Source organism: Maylandia zebra, linkage group LG3 (assembly GCF_041146795.1).
Source record: "Maylandia zebra isolate NMK-2024a linkage group LG3, Mzebra_GT3a, whole genome shotgun sequence".
Taxonomy (NCBI): domain Eukaryota; kingdom Metazoa; phylum Chordata; class Actinopteri; order Cichliformes; family Cichlidae; genus Maylandia; species Maylandia zebra.
In genome coordinates, this window is record NC_135169.1 from 1,988,012 (window position 1) to 2,008,942 (window position 20,931).

Consider the following 20,931-nt stretch of genomic DNA (forward strand, 5'->3'; position numbering starts at 1 on the left):
AATCCTCCTTTGTGTGGGGTGAGGAGGGGGGTGTTGTAGGTGAAGTGTTTGATGGTGGTGATGGGGGAGAGGTGGGGGAATGTGTCCAAAGTGTCTCTATTGTTGGGGCCGTTGGAGGCGTGAAAGCTGCCTGATGGCTCGTCAAAACGGCAGTAAAAGTCGTTAAGGGTGTTGGCAAATAGGTTAAGAACGATAGAATAAAACAAAACAGTAAAAAAATAAAACACATAATACATCAAAATTAAAACAGCATAGAATAAAAAAAACACAGAAGAGGTCTGTCTTATCTCAAAAGGCATGTTGTTCCACAGTTTTGGAGCTGCTACAGAAAAAGCGTTTACGCTCAGTCCCGGGTACATTCAGGAACAGCTGATCAGCTGACCTGAGAAAGGCGGGTATATACGGCTGTAGCAGCTCAGAGAAATAAGATTAGACTAGGCCATGGAGGGCTTTAAAAGCAAATAAAATAATTTAAAAGGAATCCTAAAAAGAAATGGGCAGCAGGTGAAGTGAAGCTAAAATAGGGGAAATGTGCTCAAACTTTCAAGCTGCAGGATATTGGACGCTCTGTAGATGTTTGAAGCACTGACCCCTATATAAAGTGCATTACAGTAATCCAACCGAGTGCTAACAAAGGCGTTGATTACTGTGTCAACGTGCCTTTGTGAAAGAATTGGCTTTATTTTAGCTCGCTGCCTGAGCTGAAAGAAGCTTGATTTTACCACTGCTTTGATCTAATTGTCAAGTTTCAGATCACAGTCCACTTTGACCAGCAGGTTTGTGACAGTTGGCTTAACATACTGGGCCAAGGTATCTAAATATACATTTGGTGTCTCAGTGGGGCTGCCAAAAACCATCACCTCAGTCTTTTTGTCACTGAATTTCAAAAGGTTAAGAGACATCAAAGCCTTAATGTCATCAAGACACTAAAGTAATGGCTATGAAATAATTGCCTTTTTTCTGTAGAGTGAAATGCAATGCTGTGTTTTTCTCAGTATAGATCCAAGAGAGAGCAGATACAAAGAAAAGAGGAGGGGGCCTAGAACTGAGCTCTTTGGGACACCACACAAGAGAGGAGTGGAGGACGAAACATGGTCAGAGGCTGTGTCCCAATTCAGGGTCTGCACGCTTGAAGTACGCGCACTACGCGCACTACGCGCACTACACGCACTACGCACACTACGCGCACTACGTGTACTACGTACGACGCGTACTATAAGTACGAGAATATATATATATATTGAATATTACTTAAACTCTCTTAAATTAACTTCCAATAAAAAAAGGTTTATCATTGATTGAAATTCATTCAGAAATGTTTAACGAATGAGCTGTCACAACTTTCAAGTACAAAGTTGTTATGAAGTCTGTCACATCCCCCCCCCCCCCTTTTTTTTTCTTTTTTCTTTTTTTATCCTTTATTTATTTATCCTTCTTATTTCATTGTACTGTATATTGTTACTCTTATTTGCCTTGTATGTCTACTGTACAAACCAGAGGTGTGGACTCGAGTCACATGACTTGGACTCGAGTCAGACTCGAGTCATTAATTTTATGACTTTAGACTTGACTTGAAAAAATGTTCTAAGACTTGTGACTTGACTTGGACTTTTACACCAATGACTTGGGACTTGAATTGGACTTGAACCGGTTTACTTGAAAAGACTTGATATTTTACCCCAAATATAAAATTTAACATGCATATTATATAGAGATTGAAAATGTGACGTCATTCACTGGTAGAACCGCAAAGGATTCTGGGAACTCGTGGCAAGCGGTACTAGCGCACGCAGGCTTTCAATTAAAATCAGTCACACAGCGATAAAAAGAAACACAAAAATGTCAAGAAGCTGTTGTATTATTAACTGCAATAGCCGGTCGCATGACAGCCACGGGAAGCCGACGGGTAAAGAGATCGGTTGTTATCGGATTACGTCGTTGAAGAGAAATTGTTCGAGCCATGTTTCCAAAGTAACAAAGAGGCGACGGATGGTCTGGATTGCAGCCATTCAAAGACCAAATATAACGTCCCAGAACTCTCCAGCTCACAGGTTAGTCTGCTCCAAGCATTTACACGAAGGTCAGTGTTTTTTAGTACTTAATACGTCATTTTCATAACATAATTAGTGATATAGGTTACAAGCAAGTCTGGCGCTGAACAGAAATTGTCGCGCTATGCTCCTTTGTTTATTGTGCATAAATAGTGAATTGTCCTGACACAATATTGCGTTTCGCTTCTGTTATTATGGTACATTGACAAAAACATATACTTTTATTCACAGGATAAAACAGGTTTTTTGTATCACTAATTGCCCAGTACGATTATGTATTTATGACGACGATTTGTGAGACTGGTAAACTTATGATACGTACGATGGTCTTTCGTTCTACACGGTGCATTTCAAGGTCCTGCACCCATCCGGCGGTAAACTGTACCTGGGCTTGTTGCAGTGACCGGAAGTTACTAAACTTCATGAGTGTATGCACTCACTCCAAGAACCGTATGATTATAAATATGCATATAAATATGCTAAGATGAGATAGCTGACTTCATCTAACTAGCAAATGTTGTCCAGGCTACGTTGGTGATGCAGTTTTTTTTAATGTGTATGATATTTTTGTCATGCGATTTTAAAGCTGGTCCTACAACCGCATCCAAGAATAACATGCAGCTTATCTCAGAACTGTCGGTGAAAATTATTCTTGGAGCTAGGTTTAATTGAGCTGCATTTTAAAGAGGTGCAATTTCACAATTTGTGTATATTTTCTAAGTTCACTATTTTGTCATGTGTTGAGAAAAACACAGATTTTAAAATTACATGGTCTAATATTTACATTTAGCATAACTGCAACATTATTTTTTCTTTTTTTTTTTTAAAGACTCGAAAGGACTTGAAATTCAAAGTTTCAGACTTGTGACTTGACTCGGACTTTTACACCAGTGACTTGAGACTCGACTCTGACTTGCCTGACATTACTTGAGACTTGACTTGAGACTTGAGGATAAAGACTTGAGACTTACTTGAGACTTGCAAAACAATGACTTGGTCCCACCTCTGGTACAAACTGAACTGGAATGTCTGACTGTTCGCTTTATGATTTCCATAAAGTTTCGAAAAAAAACAAAAACCTCTTCGGCCGCTCCCTTCTGCCGTATTTTGCGGCAAAATTCTCCACACCCACCGCCGCGCTATGAATTGTGGGATATATGGGACCACGAAGCGTACAACGGACCACGCATGATATTTGGGGAAATCGATTGTGCATTTGTAGTATGCATTTGAAGTACACTTCGAATTGGGACAGCCGTCGTCGCATGGCGGTGAGGTAACCGCACTTAAAATGCGTACTTCAAGTGTGCAGCCCCTGAATTGGGACACAGCCCCTGAATTGGGACACAGCCACTCACCCCCTCCTTCCTGGCTCACAGCTTTTTCTTCTTCTTGGTTGGCAACCAATGTTAAGGCGCATTACCGCCCCCTGGCTCACAGCTCAGTGGACATTTAGATGAGAAAATATGTATTTGACACATTCAAGAAAAAAAAATAAAAATAAAAATAAACAAAATAAATGTTTATATTTTGGTAGGAACTTGCTTTATTTTAAAAATGTTTTTGCTCATTTTTGCTCTATAAAATAGTTTATTTCTTTTAGAATCACTCATCTTAGCAGTAGGATTTACATGAAAAGAGAAACAAATTAAATTTGAGTGAAAATATACATTTTTGCAATGTCTGGTCAACTGACTCAGTGAATCAAATTACTCAAATTCGATTCGCTTTGGTGAGTGACTCATTCAATCTCGATTCAGTAAAAAGAATCTAATTTACCATCACTGGAATGGAAAGGACTGGAAAGGCGCTACTTTTGAATAACTCTCTCACGTGGTTACGTTGTGCAGCTGAGTCACGTGACAGCACAGCAACAAATCACAGCAGAGCCGGGGAAAGGGGGCGGAGCAAAGTGTCTGTGCAGGAGAGGAGTCGAGCAGAGAGAGCTGCTTTTTCATGAAACGGGAGTAAAGTAGTGAACTTACAGTAACATATACCACTACCAAAGTTTGGATCGATATCTGCATCGATCTGCACACCCTTGTCTCCTGGATCGTAGCTGAGATCAGCGTGAACCACGTGGGTCTCTGCTCACTGATCTGTTTCCTGTTTCTCTCGGTTTGTGGGCTCATCTAAAGGTAAGCACCGAGCTAACTTTAATGTGGGTTCCGTTTATGTTGAGTTTAGCTCTGTTGAGGATAATAGATTGCTTGGTATACACTGGAGTTAGACAGACTGTAGAATTTGTGATTGCTTGCTACATTATGAAATGGTGGTTGCTAGGGGGTAAGAATATATATAGAAAATTAGTCTTGGTATATGAACAAAAGGATGGGCTGCAGGGCAGGAGAACAGTCTACCCCCACCCCTAGGACAGGAAGCCACAGGTACAAGCCTGGGGGAGGGCAACCCCAGGGTGAATAATAGAGATTAACAGACCACGTGACGTTCGCGTAGAGCTGGGCGATATAAGATTTTTTCATATCATGACATGTTTTTTTCATTTCAGGCGATAACGATATCTAAGATAAGATAAGATAGAACTTTATTAATCCCTCGGGTGGGTTCCTCTGGGAAATTCGATTTCCAAAAAAGCACAGCACCGACAGAAGTTACAGAGTTATACACACACACATATATATAAATACAGAGACAATATAAATAAAATATACGAAGGGGATAAATAGAATAAATAGGAATAAAAATAAAAATACAAGTGAATTGCACATTTCAAGTATTGAGTCTATTGCACCGTTGACTATTTACAAAAGTATTGCACAAAAGGTATTGCACAGTGAGGTGAAGAGGCACTACAGCTTAGTTGTTCCCTCCTTTGTCCTCCTGTTTCCTCTCCCCTCCAGAGAGGAGTTAAACAGTCTGATGGCGTGTGGGACAAAGGAGTTTTTAAGTCTGTTAGTTCTTGTCTTTGGGAGAAGCAACCTGTCACTGAACAGACTCTTCTGGTTGTTAATGGCCGTGTGCAGAGGATGCCTGGCATTGTCCATAATGTCCATCAGTTTCTTTAATGTCCTTTTCTCTGCCACTGTCACCAGAGTGTCCAGCTTCATGCCGACCACAGAGCTAGCCCTCCTGATCAGTTTCTCCAGCCTGGATGAGTCCTATCTATCACGATATAAGCCAAATAACTATATTTGTAAGATTTAAATGTGCCGTTGCTCACAAGTAAAATTTGAAATAATCAGCAGCTTGTTTTTATTTATATATTTATTTCCCATAAGTTCATCCATTAAACGGACGCGAATGGATGGATGAAGTTCAACAGGGTAGATGTACTTAAGGAACATGAGACTTTTTCAGATAAATAAAGGCAAATATTGCAAACTACACAAAAGGCAGCCGCTAAAGCGTTTAAGTTTCAAAATAGAACAAACGAAACAGACTACTAAATTGTCAATTCCACTTAGAAACAAAATATTAATTCTAAAAATAAGTCTTAGTTTGTTTTACAGAAGAACAGACAAAACTGACTAACTTTTGTCAATATCAAATAAACTGAGAACTAAAAGGAAATTCTCAATCTCTCCTTGTTGTATAGCTTAGCTTTTCAAACAGTTTTAACAGTTACTTTAGTCTGACAAAAGCTGAATGACGAATTAGCGCTTCCAGTCAGAGACTGAGGTTACGTCCACACGTACACGGGTATTTTTGAAAACGGAAATTTTCCGTTTTCGTTTTAAAAAAGAATCCCGTCCACACATAAAGGCAGAAATGAAGGAAAACACTGGTATGAACTTGCCAAAGCAGCAGGTGGAGCTAGATTCCTAATCGTGCAGAAATGTTGGCCAATCAGATATCTAGAAGCCTCGGTGGGAAAAAGTAAACAAAGCTGGGGCATAGAAGCAGAACCGAGTCGTATGTGTGGAGGGACAGTAACTGTGTGTATATGTAAGCATTTAAACACTGCAGAGAGTAGAATTAACAGTAACAGTATTGTAGAAATTCATTTCACCGAAACAATAACGTGGCGCACAGTGTGACGCATGCACCAGTTTATTGTATTTCCAGACTTGCTTTCGGCACAATTTACAGTGCACGCTACTCTGTTTTTTGTCAGACTTGAAATAGCCGAAATACCTTCACACTACGGAACTTCTATGGCTCTTCCGTTTGACAATCTCTCCGGCATTGGAACCATCATCTGTTTTCTCTTCGGTAACCTTCGGTCACGCTCGGTTGATTTTTCTAGTTGGCACACTCATTTCCTCCATTACCCGGGCGTTAATGTTGCTGGCTGCTTCCCAAACAAATACAAATGTACGGCTTGGCACTTGTGCTGTACGTAACAAGTCATGCGACGTGACGCTGCGGCTGTGATTGGTTCGGCTCAGCGCTACTTAATTTGGATTGGCTGACCTCTTTTTTTTTTTTTTTTTTAAGAGGACAAGAGCGGCGAGGTCTATCGCGATAGTTTAATTTCTCTATCGAGTAAAAGTTATATCGCGATACATATCGTTATCGTTCTATCGCCCAGCTCTTCTTTCGCGCATTGCATGCCGGGAACTCATGGCAAAACATTCCAAGTACCGCATCAAATGCAAGCATTTGTAGCACCGCAAAACGTTCATTCTCCGGTTCCAATAAATTCTTTCTTTTTCTTTGCCCCCCAAAAAAGGTATGTACAAAACGAAGGAGAACAATGTGACCTGAAGTTAATAAACTTCATGAGTGCATACACTCATGAAGTTTAGTAACTTCAGGCCACTGCAACATGCCCAGGTACGGTTTACCGACGGATGGTTACAGGACCTTGAAATGCACCGGACTGAGGCAATTTTCCCTCAGGATGACCAGGCATCGCGTGCTGGTGATTTAGCAAAACTCACCTGAGGAATCCTGCTTGACAACGCCACATTCTTATAGAAAATTTCAAAATTAGCTGCAACACACCTTGTGAGCTGGATTTGAAGTGGGTTTAATAAACACTTTACAATTTGAATGGAAACATGCCAGCCAACACAAGGATCATCTCGGAAATTTGGCCACCACCCTTATATCTTATATACACCATCACAGACACTCTCAAACAAAGAACATTCCACAGCACATCATGCATACCTAAAGGTTCAGTCCAGCTCATCCATGACCTTCTCCCACACTAAGAAACGTTATGACCACCCGTCACCTCCCTTAGAGCAGGATGTCTGGAGCTCTTCCAGTCTACGATGGGTCCACTGTGAGGGTGCAATAACATGGGCCCACTGGTGATAACATTCTATATGCATGCATACAACTGGTGAACACTAAAGTGAGGAAATAATATTACTATTACTAATGTGATATGATTTATAGGAAAGGAAATGTGCCACTGCAACATGCATAACAGCGCTGGTAAATACACACAGAAATTAACAACTACAAGATTAAGTCTGCATGGCCCACAAGCTCATGCGACCCTAGGATGTTGCTGTCATCTTCCTGCTCCTGGAAAAACATACATACATCTACCCTTTCCTTGTCTGCTTGGAATAGGTGCAATCTGCATATCAGTGTCAAGTCAGTGAACCATTTGTCCCCATTATCAGTCCAGTCAGTCCCCATTGCGATGTGGAGAAGCTCACTTTACGATCATTTTTCCAGCAACACTATTGTATAGCACTTTTAGTTCCAATCATGCAGGCCTGCTTAACGGACAGCAGACTCTCAAACAAAACTCTCAGTGTACTCCTCAAACATGAAAAGAAAAAAAAAGAAAATACTACAAAATATAAAAATATGAAAGTCTAGTTTTAGGACTTGCCAAAGCATACTCATCTCCTTAAACTGATAAATCAAACCAAAACGTCTTGACAGGTTCCACTTGGTAAAAGAAAAATGTAGCTGCCAAATAAATCCCCAAAACATTCATCCACCAGCCACACACATTTCACACAACCCTAATGTCCTATTAGATAATAAGTTTATTCCCATGCAACCAGGTGTATGTCATGGTAAAGCATCCCTCACACATTTGAATTTGAATGTATTTATTTAAAAGGGACAGTGCAGTTTGACATAGTCCAAGTACAAAACATGAAACTGATGTAACGGACATAAGTTTATAGCTATTGCAAATTTTCAACAATTGTCCCTTGTTGGGCTTACAATCAAAATAAATACATTTTACCATAAAACATACATTTTCATAAAGCCAAAATACATCGTAAATACAACTACAATTAATAGACAATAAATAAAAATAAAATCATTAGTAAAATGACTACATCTCTGATTTCCCTCTAACCAAACTTTAACCTTCAATAGAAAGGATCTGATGTCTGTAATCAATTTGATTTTGGTTGGAAGTGGGCTCCACAGATTGCAAGCCTCTATGGAAAATGCCGTCTGACCAAATTTAGATCTGCGATATGATATCTTACAGTTTCCGTTCAATTTAAGAAAACACTGTTTCATCTTGTTCTCTCTATAAACTTCACAAGATGCTTGGTTGAACTTTCCCTCCTCTGAGGTAAACTTTTATTAAACTCTTAATAAACAGTCATGAGTCTCTGCTTCTCACCTTCCGGTGTTACACTCTCAAGACTCCGGGCGGAACACACAGGTAAATGCAATTCCGCTTGCTACATCCCTTTTCTTTTACAAAGACAATGAACTATTCATAAGTCTCTCTTTTTGTTTTACTGCATGCAGTTCCTCTACAGCCTGTCCCGCTATTGTTTTGTTGTATTCTCTTGAAATCTCCATTGCTCTACAAATATCTAGACATCTGTCTAATGTGAGGTTCTCTTCTCTGAGCAACCTTTCCCTCCAACTGGAGCTGTTCGTGCCACAGACGATCCTGTCTCTGATCAGTGAGTCTTTTAATTGTCCAAAGTTGCAGGTGCAATCAATATTTTCTCCTGGAGCCTGATTGCATGCAAAAAATCTGTATCTCTCGACAGTCTCATTAACTTTGGGATTATAGTGTTCATCAATTTTTCTCATCAGCTCACTTACTGTTACCCTTGCCTCAGCTGCCACCATGTTTCATCTTGTTCTCTCTAAACTTGCTCGGTTGAACTTTCCCTCCTCCGAGGTAAACTTTTATTAAACTCTTAATAAACAGTCATGAGTCTCTGCTTCTCACCTTCGGGTGTTACACTGTCAAGACTCCGGGCGGAACACACAGGTAAATGCAATTCCCCTTGCTACAAACACGAATGATTAAAACTCCTAAAACTAAGTAGATTATGTTTCTCTAAAATGTGACAATGATGCCAGGGCTGCACCATTTTGCATAAAATGAGAATCACAATTTTTTTGCTTAGAATTGAGATCACGATTCTCTCACGATTTTCTTTTCCAATATAAATATTTATTGCACTTACTCCGTAATTTCTTTGTGCCTGGGGGAGTTTGACGGGTATGGGGAAGTGCTGTATAAGGTTCCCGTTATTGATGTTTGGGTGGTTGACGGGGACTGATTTTCTCCTGTCACTTTCTTGGCCTTTACAGCTTCGTCATATTGCACTTTATGGTGACGTTTAAGGTGGTTATACAAATTCGTAGTGTTAGCTTGCGGTGCTGCTACTATGGCAAAACACAGCTTGCAAATGATATCTTTTTGACTCTCATCTTCTTTGAAACCAAAAACCTTCCACATGGAGGAACGAGAACCTTTTCTTGGAATTAATGTTACAGTGGGGTTGTCATTCTCACCACCATCAGAGCTTTTCCTCTGCACTCATTGTGGTTTCTCCCCTCCGGCAGTTTCTCTCACGTGCTCTTCGTTGTTTTTTCCCTTTCCAGCTGGCTTCTGTATCACGTGGTATAAGGCTCTGCCCTTGTCATGAAGAGTGAGCGCTTGTTTTCATGCAGATTATGTCCCGGAGCAAAACGCGGTACAATCGTCATCTTTTTTTTTTCTTTTCTTACATCATTGTCATTTGGAAATGAGATGGCACATAAGTATGAATTGAGATCGCGATTTTCTAACATTTAATTGTGCAGCCCTAAATGATGCCATCGGACAGATTTGACATAGGACACAGACCTTCAAAATAAAACAGGAAACATGAGACACAGACATGACAATACAAACTTGATAACATAAGACACTCGGCATGAAACACAAAGGGTGAGGAAACTTAAATACAGGGGAAGAAAATAAAAGGTAAATCTAATAACCAAATGAACTTCGCTGACCTAAAGAACTTAAACATAGAACTCAAAACACTGGTTCAAAAGACTCAGGAACGTGACAAATGCATAAATAACTGAGCTGCTGAAGCAGGTATATAGTGCTGAATTAACTCAAAACAATTCAGATTAGCCTTGACCGTCTTAGCAATCTTCTTTAGATGCTTGTCCAATTTAAGACGTAAATCAAAAATTATTCCTAAAAACTTCTCATCTTACTAAGTGAGTTGAACAAGATGATAAAATCAGAAACACAGGCTTAAAATACCATCTGGTATTCATTGCATTGCATGTGTGTGTATGTGTTAGTAGGATTAAAACACTCTGTGCTTATTAGGGCTGCCACGATTACGTTGACTAGTCACGATTACGTCGACTATCAAAAGCGTCGACGACTGATTTAATAGTCGACGCATCGTTTGAAGCTTTGTAAGATCACAAAAGACGCAGGAATAAGTAGTAGGATTTAAGAGTGTAATAACGGACTGAAACAGAAGATGGCAGCACTGCATGCACAAGGATGCTAGCTGCCGTTAAACCCCGAAGAAGAAGTAGCTCTGTCCCAGAATTCATAGCGCAGCCCAGGTCAGTTTTCAACAATGGTGGCAGCTAGTTGTAATATTACTCTTATTATTCTTTCTGTGTCACAAAATAAACGTTTAACATATTTTCAGAATGTAACTGTATAAACCTCAAATATCTGCTCAGTTTATCAAGACACCACATATTTTCAAAAGTGCTCCGACGTTTTCGGAGACGTCTGTTGCCCACTAGCTCGATAGCTAGCCGGGGTTCAAGGCTCACTAGAGCCCATGAGAGCACCGGACTCCCGGCAAATCGTTGTCAAACCCACCGCTGTCTTTCACTACTCAGGGGCCCGTTCTTCGTACCTCGCTAAGTAGGTTAGCTGGATTTGATTGTTGACGATTTCGCGTGATCTTGGATCGTTCGGTTCCCCGAAGCTCATCCGGGACTTGCTGTCATAGCAACAGAGCCGTAAGCGTAAACCTGCTCGGGAGCAGGTTTACTTTATGTAAACAGGATTAGATCGCGGCCACGCAGGTATGTCCGCTTCATTTATACGAAAGCAACAGCGATATTCCACCACAGTTTCACCATAAATAAATAACATCAATGTAACTAAAGACAATGCAGCACCTGATCCATTTATTGATTTCACACAGCTACATACAGGACATTTCCTAAAAAAGGGAAATGTACTATTAACATTCTATTACATGTATGTGATTATTACAGATGTAATTCATATTTCAGAGTAGCAATTGCAAATTACTTTGTGTAATCAAGATGAGAGACCACGGCTATAAAAGCGAAGGTGGATTTGGGAAGCCTGTCGCAGTCCTGTCCGTATACGCGAGCCACCCATTGCGGAAGGTGCAAGATTGATAAGGAGAGTTTTCAGAATTCAGCGTATATTGCGGGACAGACAGGATCCTTTAGCTCAGCGCGACAGTGTGCTCATAGAGAGATATCGATTTTCCCGTGAGGATATTATTTACTTAACCAACTTGTTGACGAGGGGGTGCAGGACCACCACCTGTCTTTTTTTTGCTCTGCCCTTTTCTTGGTTGCTGTTATAAACAAACAGATTATTCCAGGGTCTCTTTCCAAGAGAGGAAAAGCAATATAAGTGATAAATATTACCATTCTGTAGAATATTCTTATATTTCACTTTTACCTGTTCCCATGTTCTAGTGGGTCCTGTTGTGGCTCTAATGTGAAAGGGGATATAATATAACATATTATAATATAATGTAATATAATATTGGATAATATAGTGTAATATAATAAATCTACCCTACCGCCTACTGATGTTGGCCAGAGGGGCCGATGGCGCGATATGGCAGCCTGGCTTCTGTCAGTCTGCCCCAGGGCAGCTGTGGCTACAACTGTAGCTGCCTCCACCAGTGTGTGAATGTGAGAGTGACTGAATAGTGGCATTGTAAAGCGCTTTGGGTGCCTTGAAAAGCGCTATATCAATCCACTCCATTATTATTGTTATTATTAAATTACTTACGAGTTTAATTTGTCAGCAACTTTCTGCCAGCCCTCTCTCCTTGCTTTTGCAGCCTTTGCAGTGTTCCCTTGCGTTCTGATTAAACTCTGAAACTCCTGAAATCCCTCACTCAAGAGTTCTTGCTCTGCTGCTGAAAAATACCGAGCCGAGCGCGCTCCGTCGACATTTTCCCAGACCAATCAGAGGGTTGCCGATCAATGTTTCCACTATCGATGCGTAGCCCCTTTTACGACACCCAGTGATGTCACATTACTGCGTCCAGCTGTACTAATCGTCAACAGCAGGTGTGTTCGGGGAACCGGATTAGCGAGCTCACGGTTAGCGCGATGGTTTGGTCTTGGATGTGTCATTTGATCTTGGATGTAGTGAGCGACGTACGAAGAACGGGCCCCAGGTTAAACATATATAAGTCACTTAGATAACTTACAAATGTTATTGTTTGGCTTTTTTTTTAGTATTTTATTTGTTCCTGAGTAAATCGGTTTGGCTGAGATTAAAGTTATAGTTTTTACACAGCTGAATAAACGTCAAGCAGACAACTGATTATCAGAAGCATGAGATGCTCGAGAATATACTCTGGTGTCCCGTTATATTTTAGATAGCAAGGAGTTTATTAAACTTCACCGAAACAATCTGCAAATTTCATTAAAATGTAATAAACTATCATCTTGTCTTTATTTTTAGTTAGCACATACTTTAAACACTTAAAGCTGTAAGCTAATGATAGTTATATAAGAGCAGATGCATGCTGGTGCAATAAGCTGTATGTTTTACGTCCAATGGATGCATGATCTGATTAGTCGACTAATCGCAAAAATAATCGGTGACTAGTCGACTATCAAAATAATCATTTGTGGCAGCCCTAGTGCTTATGTATGTCGTTTTAATTACTGTCGCCTTTTTCTGAAACAAATCTGTTTACTACACCTTCTTGTTTCAGAAACACCTAAAGAGGAAAGTCTCTATTGTAGTCAGGCACAGCTAAATTCTGCTTGTGAGTTAACCTAGCAAACCACACCGTGTGTTGTTAACACCTTAAACATGTACCTCCTCATGCCACTTCCTCTATGATTTTTGACACCCCTATATGGTGTCACGGCGGGGTGCGCCGATGTGTGTGGAAACAGGACCCAAAAGCAGATGATGACGAGGAATTGTAATGATTAACAGAAAAGTGAACCTTTATTGCGATGACGGCAGGGAATGAACCAAGAGACCAAAACAAACAGGCAAAACACTAAGAAACAAAACACTATAAGGTACTAAGACCAAAAACTATAACTATAACTGAGGAGGAAATAAACAGGCTAAGACTATGACTAACGTGGAAATAACAGACGAAAACTAGACCTATGACTGAGGTGAGGTAAACAGACGAACCGACAATGGCATGAAGAAAACAAAAGGCTTAAATACAGACATGAGGTGATCAGGGGAAGTGGGGACACATGGGGGAACAGCTGACTGACATAAACCTAATGACAGGACCAGGAGAGGAAAGCTAAATACAATGAACAAAGAACACATGACACTGTCAGAATAAAACAGGAAACACTAAAACTAGACATGACAATACAAACTTAACAAACCTAATGCGTGATGAATAATACAAGAACCCAAAACATAGAAAATCAGAGGAACAATAAACAATAACAGCCCAAACTAAAGACAGATAGGAAAAGACACAAAACTAATCACATAACCAAATGAGACAAATACAAACATAAACTCAGAGCGCTGGGTCAGAGACCCAGCCTGTGACATATGGAGGACAACAAGAGCCACGCACATCAAAATAAAGAATTCTGTGCTTAAATAATGAATTGTAGAATAAATTCTCCATTTGTAAAATAATTCCACATTAACATAGTGAGTTTCGAAATGTTTTTTAAAGTCCTCATTACCATCCTAGCTCCCCTAGGATGGTAATGAGGTGCTTGAAATGTTGTAGGTGGCTGAGTTTATACTGCTACCATTAAGACTGATCAGGACTCCGTCTTGTGGATCTATGGAAGTCCATATATACAGGGTGTAGCATCCCCTGGGTAAAGGTGGTGATGTGCAGGGGGGGTCAGTGGTTTTTCCCTTTCAAGTTCTTGTAGGCAACTGATGAATTTCTTTTTGTAGTTGCTTCTGGGGTTTCACCTTGAAGCTTCATAGGTATTGTTGTCACTGAGGAGTTTAGTCATGTTTATTTGCTCTGCTTCTTTTTGTCAGGGATAAAATACAAATATATACTTTTTGTGTCCCAGCTGAGTAACAGGAGGAGAAGAGTCTGGTGGTGCAGCAGAGGAATAATTTCAGCCATTTGGACTCAGCTCAGCCACTACAGAGGAAACAATGACTTCAACACAAAAGGTAAGAAAAACATCACAGTTACACTGTTATTGAAACTGCGTGCACAGCTGGTTGGTTTTTAAAAACCTGTTAACAGCAGCTTTATCTTTTCCATCCTGGGCTCCTCCATATATACAGAATCTACATTCACAACCAAAAACCACAGAAGTTACAAGAAAATACAAAGATCATATTTTCTCTACACACATTGAAACAACAATATCATCAGTTGAACTCAAATTTTTTTCTGAAGTAAAAGAGTTTCTTTGATGATCAATATTTCTTCAATAATGTCATTTTCATTACAACTCTCATTGTAGCACATCATTGTAATGTGATACTATCACCAGAAGGTGGTGGTAACACACCTACAATGTGTTTTTTGACATGTCTGATTCCACCAATGGAGGGAGTTTCAGTTTGTTCCACGACTGCATTTCACTCACTGCCTCTGTTTGTATCTCTGTCACTGCAGGACCAACATGGAGCAAGAAGTCAGCGCTCTCAGGAGGCCGACAAACCTCACAGAAGAAAAGGAAAGAAAACCTACAGCTGTGATGAGTGTGGGAAGGATTTTACCCGGGCTGGACACTTAAAAAGACACCAACTCATCCACAGTGGAGTTAAACCTCACAGCTGTGACTTGTGTGGAAAGTCTTTTACCCTGGCTGGATATTTAAAAACACACCAACTCATCCACACTGGAGTTAAACCTTACAGCTGTGACTTGTGTGGAAAGTCTTTTACCTTGGCTGGACACTTAAAAAAACACCAACTCATCCACACTGGAGTTAAACCTTACAGCTGTGACTTGTGTGGAAAGTCTTTTACCTTGGCTGGACACTTAAAAAAACACCAACTCATCCACACTGGAGTTAAACCTTACAGCTGTGACTTGTGTGGGAAGGATTTTACCTGGGCTCTAAGCCTAAAAAAACACCAACTCATCCACAGTGGAGTTAAACCTTACAGCTGTGACTTGTGTGGAAAGTCTTTTACCCAGGCTGGAGACTTAAAAAGACACCAACTCATCCACACTGGAGTTAAACCTTACAGCTGTGAGTTGTGTGGGAAGGATTTTACCTGGGCTCAAAGCCTAAAAAAACACCAACTCAACCACAGTGGAGTTAAACCTCACAGCTGTGACTTGTGTGGAAAGTCTTTTACCCTGGCTGGATATTTAAAAACACACCAAGTCAGCCACACTGGAGTTAAACCTTACAGCTGTGACTTGTGTGGGAAGGATTTTACCTGGGCTCAAAGCCTAAAAAAACACCAACTCATCCACAGTGGAGTTAAACCTTACAGCTGTGACTTGTGTGGAGAGTCTTTTACCCACGCTGGAAGCTTAAAAACACACAAAGTCATCCACAGTGGATTTAAACCTTACAGCTGTGACTTGTGTGGAAAGTCTTTTACCCACGCTGGAAGCTTAAAAATCCACCAAATCATCCACAGTGGAGTTAAATCTTACAGCTGTGAGTTGTGTGGAAAGTCTTTTACCAAGGCTGGGGGCTTAAAAACTCACCAACTCATCCACAGTGGAGTTAAAGCGTACATCTGTGACTTGTGTGGAAAGTCTTTTACCCTGGCTCAAAACCTAAAAATACACCAAATCATCCACAGTGGAGTTAAAGCGTACAGCTGTGACTTGTGTGGAAAGTCTTTTACCCACGCTGGAAGCTTAAAAACACACAAAGTCATCCACAGTGGAGTTAAAGCGTACAACTGTGACCTGTGTGGAAAGTCTTTTACCCTGGCTCAAAACCTAAAAAGACACCAAATCATCCACAGTGGAGTTAAAGCGTACAACTGTGACCTGTGTGGAAAGTCTTTTACCCACGCTGGAAGCTTAAAAACACACAAACTCATCCACAGTGGATTTAAACCTTACAGCTGTGAGTTGTGTGGAAAGTCTTTTACCCAGGCTGGGGGCTTAAAAACTCACCAACTCATCCACAGTGGAGTTAAAGCGTACATCTGTGACTTGTGTGGAAAGTCTTTTACCCTGGCTCAAAACCTAAAAATACACCAACTCATCCACAGTGGAGTTAAAGCGTACAGCTGTGACTTGTGTGGAAAGTCTTTTACCCTGGCTGATAGCCTAAAAAAACACCAAGTCATCCACAGTGGAGTTAAACCTTACAGCTGTGACTTGTGTGGAAAGTCTTTTACCCACGCTGTAAACTTAAAAACACACCAACTCATCCACAGTGGAGTTAAACCTTACAGCTGTGAGTTGTGTGGAAAGCGTTTTACCCAGGCTGGGGGCTTAAAACGACACCACGTCATCCACAGTGGAGTTAAACCTTACAGCTGTGACTTGTGTGGAAAGTCTTTTACCCACGCTATAAACTTAAAAACACACCAACTCATCCACAGTGGAGTTAAACCTTACAGCTGTGAGTTGTGTGGAAAGTCTTTTACCCAGGCTGGGGGCTTAAAACGACACCACGTCATCCACAGTGGAGTTAAACCTTACAGCTGTGACTTGTGTGGAAAGTCTTTTACCCACGCTATAAACTTAAAAACACACCAACTCATCCACAGTGGAGTTAAACCTTACAGCTGTGAGTTGTGTGGAAAGTCTTTTAAATCTCCACATCAGCTGAAAAAACACCAACAGATCCACACCAGAAAGTAACTCTACAAGTGCAGTTACTGTGAGGATGTCTTTAATTTTTTATCTTGTAATTTTAACCTGATTGTTTGGAACAAATATGATCAGTAAACTTATGGAGGAATTCCTCGACTTACAATGTCTTTGTTTAGAAGTGGAGCGAAGCACATGGATCCATTTCTCAACCCTGTCGTCACTGTGGTGGTGGGAAAGCATTTTTCTGTGATCTTTTTAGAAAGACTTCCAATCATCAACCACAACCACATAAAACCACATCAACATAGCCACACTGGAGACAAAATGAACTACTGCAAAGAATGCGGGAGAGGCTTCCACACACCAAGCACATTAAAAATACATGAACTCTTCCACAGTGGGGTCAAAAAGCACATCTGTGACCAGTGTGGGTCATCCTTCACCACTGAACATGAGCTCAATGAAAAAGCATAAGGGAATCCACACAGGAGAGACACCACACAAGTGCAGACACTGTGACAAAAGCTTCTCACAATCAGGTCATCGTAACAAACATGAACGTACACACATGGAAGTGAAATTCAGCTGTGACCAGTGTGACAAGAGCTTCAGGAATCTCAGTTCATACTCCGAACACAAACGATCCCACGCTGTAAATAAACTGTTTCACTGTTACCAATGTGCAAAAACCTTCACTTCATTATCTGCTCTGTGCAAACATCAGCCTGATCATGCAGGACTGAAATCACTGGATCACAATGAATCTGAAGAGAGAGAAAGATCCTCTTCTGGTTTCAGGGTCAGACTTAAAAACCTTGAGATCAGGCTCCACAGAGTTCAGATGGAATCTCCTGTAAAGAGTGTCAGCTGATGTCACACTTGGATCTGATGAGGTAGCTGTGATTTCTGGAGCTGCAGTGAATAATCCTGAATGCTACATTTAGGAAGCTGCATGTATAGATATGCATATCAAGTTTATTATTTTTCCTTTGAGGGATTTTAATTCTCTAAAATGTTATCCCTGTTACATTTTATTCTTTGTTTATTAGGACACAGTAGTGTTTAGTAGTTGTATTCATTTTATGTGTTACCTAAGTTAAATTTCAATCCTTCCTTCATATTTAATCTTTTGCTGAGGTAAAATCTTCTTTTAAATCATTTTCTCCCAAAACTACAAATGTTTTCACAGCAGTTGCTCTTAAAACCTCCAAAATGAACTAAATCTGTCCACCAGCTTTGAAACAACCCCTGCTGTGACTTTATGTCCAGAAAAAAAGAAACTCAAGCTGAACTAGTTTTGGGCTGTACTTCCATGTAATGCCAGTTTGTACCAGAAGATGAAGCAGTGAGTCAGTGTAACCTTTATTCAATTAGGCAAAGACCACATTCATATTCACAGTGGCAGCAAAGAAATGTTGAAAGTTAAAAACAGCAGCACACATCAGGACCAATTTAAAGATCATAAGGTGACTACTTTTACTTAATTCAAATTCCTTCAAATTTTGGCTCCTCCTTTCACTTTAGTGTATTTACTGTATCCTTGAAGTCCACATGTTGTTTTTTAATGACTTCATTTTGATCCACATGTTCTGCAGCTGTTTTCCTGTTGATTTGACGTTTGTATTATGAAATCTTGATAATGTTAAAGCATTAGTTATATTTGATGAACTCTGTGTAAAGTTTGTCTTATTAAACAGTTTGTTGTGAAAATGAAGAAATGGTCTCAGAACAAGTAGTTTGAGCCATGATTTCAGATTCAAACTAATTTAACTGTTTTCAGTGGTACATGTGGAGGTTTATCAGAGGAGGCGACTTGGCTGTTCTCCACTCACACAGAACAGGGTTCCTGCAGCTCATTAAAAACTAGAGATGGCACGATACCACTTTTTTATGTCCGATACCAATATCATAAATTTGGATATCTGCCGATACCGATATGAATCCGATATAGTGTTTTTTAATCAACAAAACTGTTTTTTAAAATATCTTGCTGCATTTTGCAAGTCTGCAAGTTCATACTCAAGTTTAAAACAACAACTACACTAAAGCTATTCTGTTATACCTGTATACAAAAAAAATATTTCTTAGTTCAGCAATACTGATCAATCTAATAAACTTAAACCTACACCATCCTCCCTACTCTGGTATTTTAAAGAGTACTTAGCGTAAATATTAAGCAACCTACAGTGGGGCAAAAAAGTATTTAGTCAGCCACCGATTGTGCAAGTTCCCCCACTTAAAATGATGACAGAGGTCAGTAATTTGCACCAGAGGTACACTTCAACTGTGAGAGACAGAATGTGAAAAAAAAATCCATGAATTCACATGGTAGGATTTGTAAAGAATTTATTCGTAAATTAGGGTGGAAAATAAGTATTTGGTCACCTCAAACAAGGAAAATGTCTGGCTCTCACAGACCTGTAACGTCTTCTGTAAGAAGCTTTTCTGTCCCCCACTCGTTACCTGTATGAATGGCACCTGTTTGAACTCATCATCTGTATAAAAGACACCTGTCCACAGCCTCAAACAGTCAGACTCCAAACTCCGCCATGGCCAAGACCAAAGAGCTTTCGAAGGACACCAGGAAAAGTATTGTAGACCTGCACCAGACTGGGAAGAGTGAATCTACAATAGGCAAGCAGCTTGGTGTGAAAAAATCAACTGTGGGAGCAATCATCAGAAAATGGAAGACATACAAGACCACTGATAATCTCCCTGGATCTGGGGCTCCACGCAAGATCTCATCCCGTGGGGTCAAAATGATCATGAGAACGGTGAGCAAAGATCCCAGAACCACACGGGGGGACCTGGTGAATGACCTGCAGAGAGCTGGGACCAAAGTAACAAAGGTCACCATCAGTAACACACTACAACGGCAGGGAATCAAATCCCGCAGTGCCAGACGTGTTCCGCTGCTGAAGCCAGTGCATGTCCAGGCCCGTCTGAAGTTTGCCAGAGAGCACATGGATGATACAGCAGAGGATTGGGAGAATGTCATGTGGTCAGATGAAACCAAAGTAGAACTTTTTGGTATAAACTCAACTCGTCGTGTTTGGAGGAAGAAGAATACTGAGTTGCATCCCAAGAACACCATACCTACTGTGAAGCATGGGGGTGGAAACATCATGCTATGGGGCTGTTTTTCTGCCAAGGGGACAGGACGACTGATCCGTGTTAAGGACAGAATGAATGGGGCCATGTATGGTGAGATTTTGAGCCAAAACCTCCTTCCATCAGTGAGAACTTTGAAGATGAAACGAGGCTGGGTCTTCCAACATGACAATGATCCAAAACACACCGCCCGGGCAACAAAGGAGTGGCTCCGTAAGAAGCATTTGAAAGTCCTGGAGTGGCCTAGCCAGTCTCCAGACCTCAACCCCATAGAAAATCTGTGGCGGGAGTTGAAAGTCCGTGTTGCTCGGCGACAGCCCCAAAACATCACTGCTCTCGAGAAGATCTGCATGGAGGAATGGGCCAAAATACCAGCTACTGTGTGTGCAAACCTGGTAAAGACCTATAGTAAACGTTTGACCTCTGTTATTGCCAACAAAGGTTATGTTACAAAGTATTGAGTTGTATTTTTGTTATTGACCAAATACTTATTTTCCACCCTGATTTACGAATAAATTCTTTACAAATCCTACCATGTGGATTCATGGATTTTTTTTTTTCACATTCTGTCTCTCACAGTTGAAGTGTACCTCTGGTGCAAATTACTGACCTCTGTCATCATTTTAGGTGGGGGAACTTGCACAATCGGTGGCCGACTAAAT

General features: G+C 40.6%; 2 protein-coding genes across 3 annotated transcripts in view; both read left to right on the top strand.

Moving 5' to 3' along the window:
• Positions 1-19,353, top strand: part of LOC112430923 (uncharacterized) — a 40,610-nt gene extending 21,257 nt beyond the window's left edge. Inside the window, exons 1-3 of one of the 2 annotated variants that reach the window (XM_076878471.1) lie at positions 3,960-4,189; positions 14,478-14,583; positions 15,038-19,353. In XM_076878471.1, coding sequence (XP_076734586.1) covers positions 14,566-14,583; positions 15,038-17,206 — 2,187 coding nt within the window. In that variant the 5' untranslated portion in view covers positions 3,960-4,189; positions 14,478-14,565 and the 3' untranslated portion in view covers positions 17,207-19,353. Of the gene's footprint in view, positions 1-3,959; positions 4,190-14,477; positions 14,584-15,037 lie in introns of those variants that run through there. The other variant, XM_076878477.1, reaches the window with a different exon arrangement.
• LOC112430924 (uncharacterized) overlaps positions 11,065-20,931 on the top strand; it is a 193,813-nt gene continuing 183,946 nt past the window's right edge. Inside the window, exon 1 of the mRNA XM_076878521.1 lies at positions 11,065-11,249. The gene's annotated coding sequence lies outside the window, so the exon portion shown is untranslated. The remainder of the gene's footprint in view (positions 11,250-20,931) is intronic.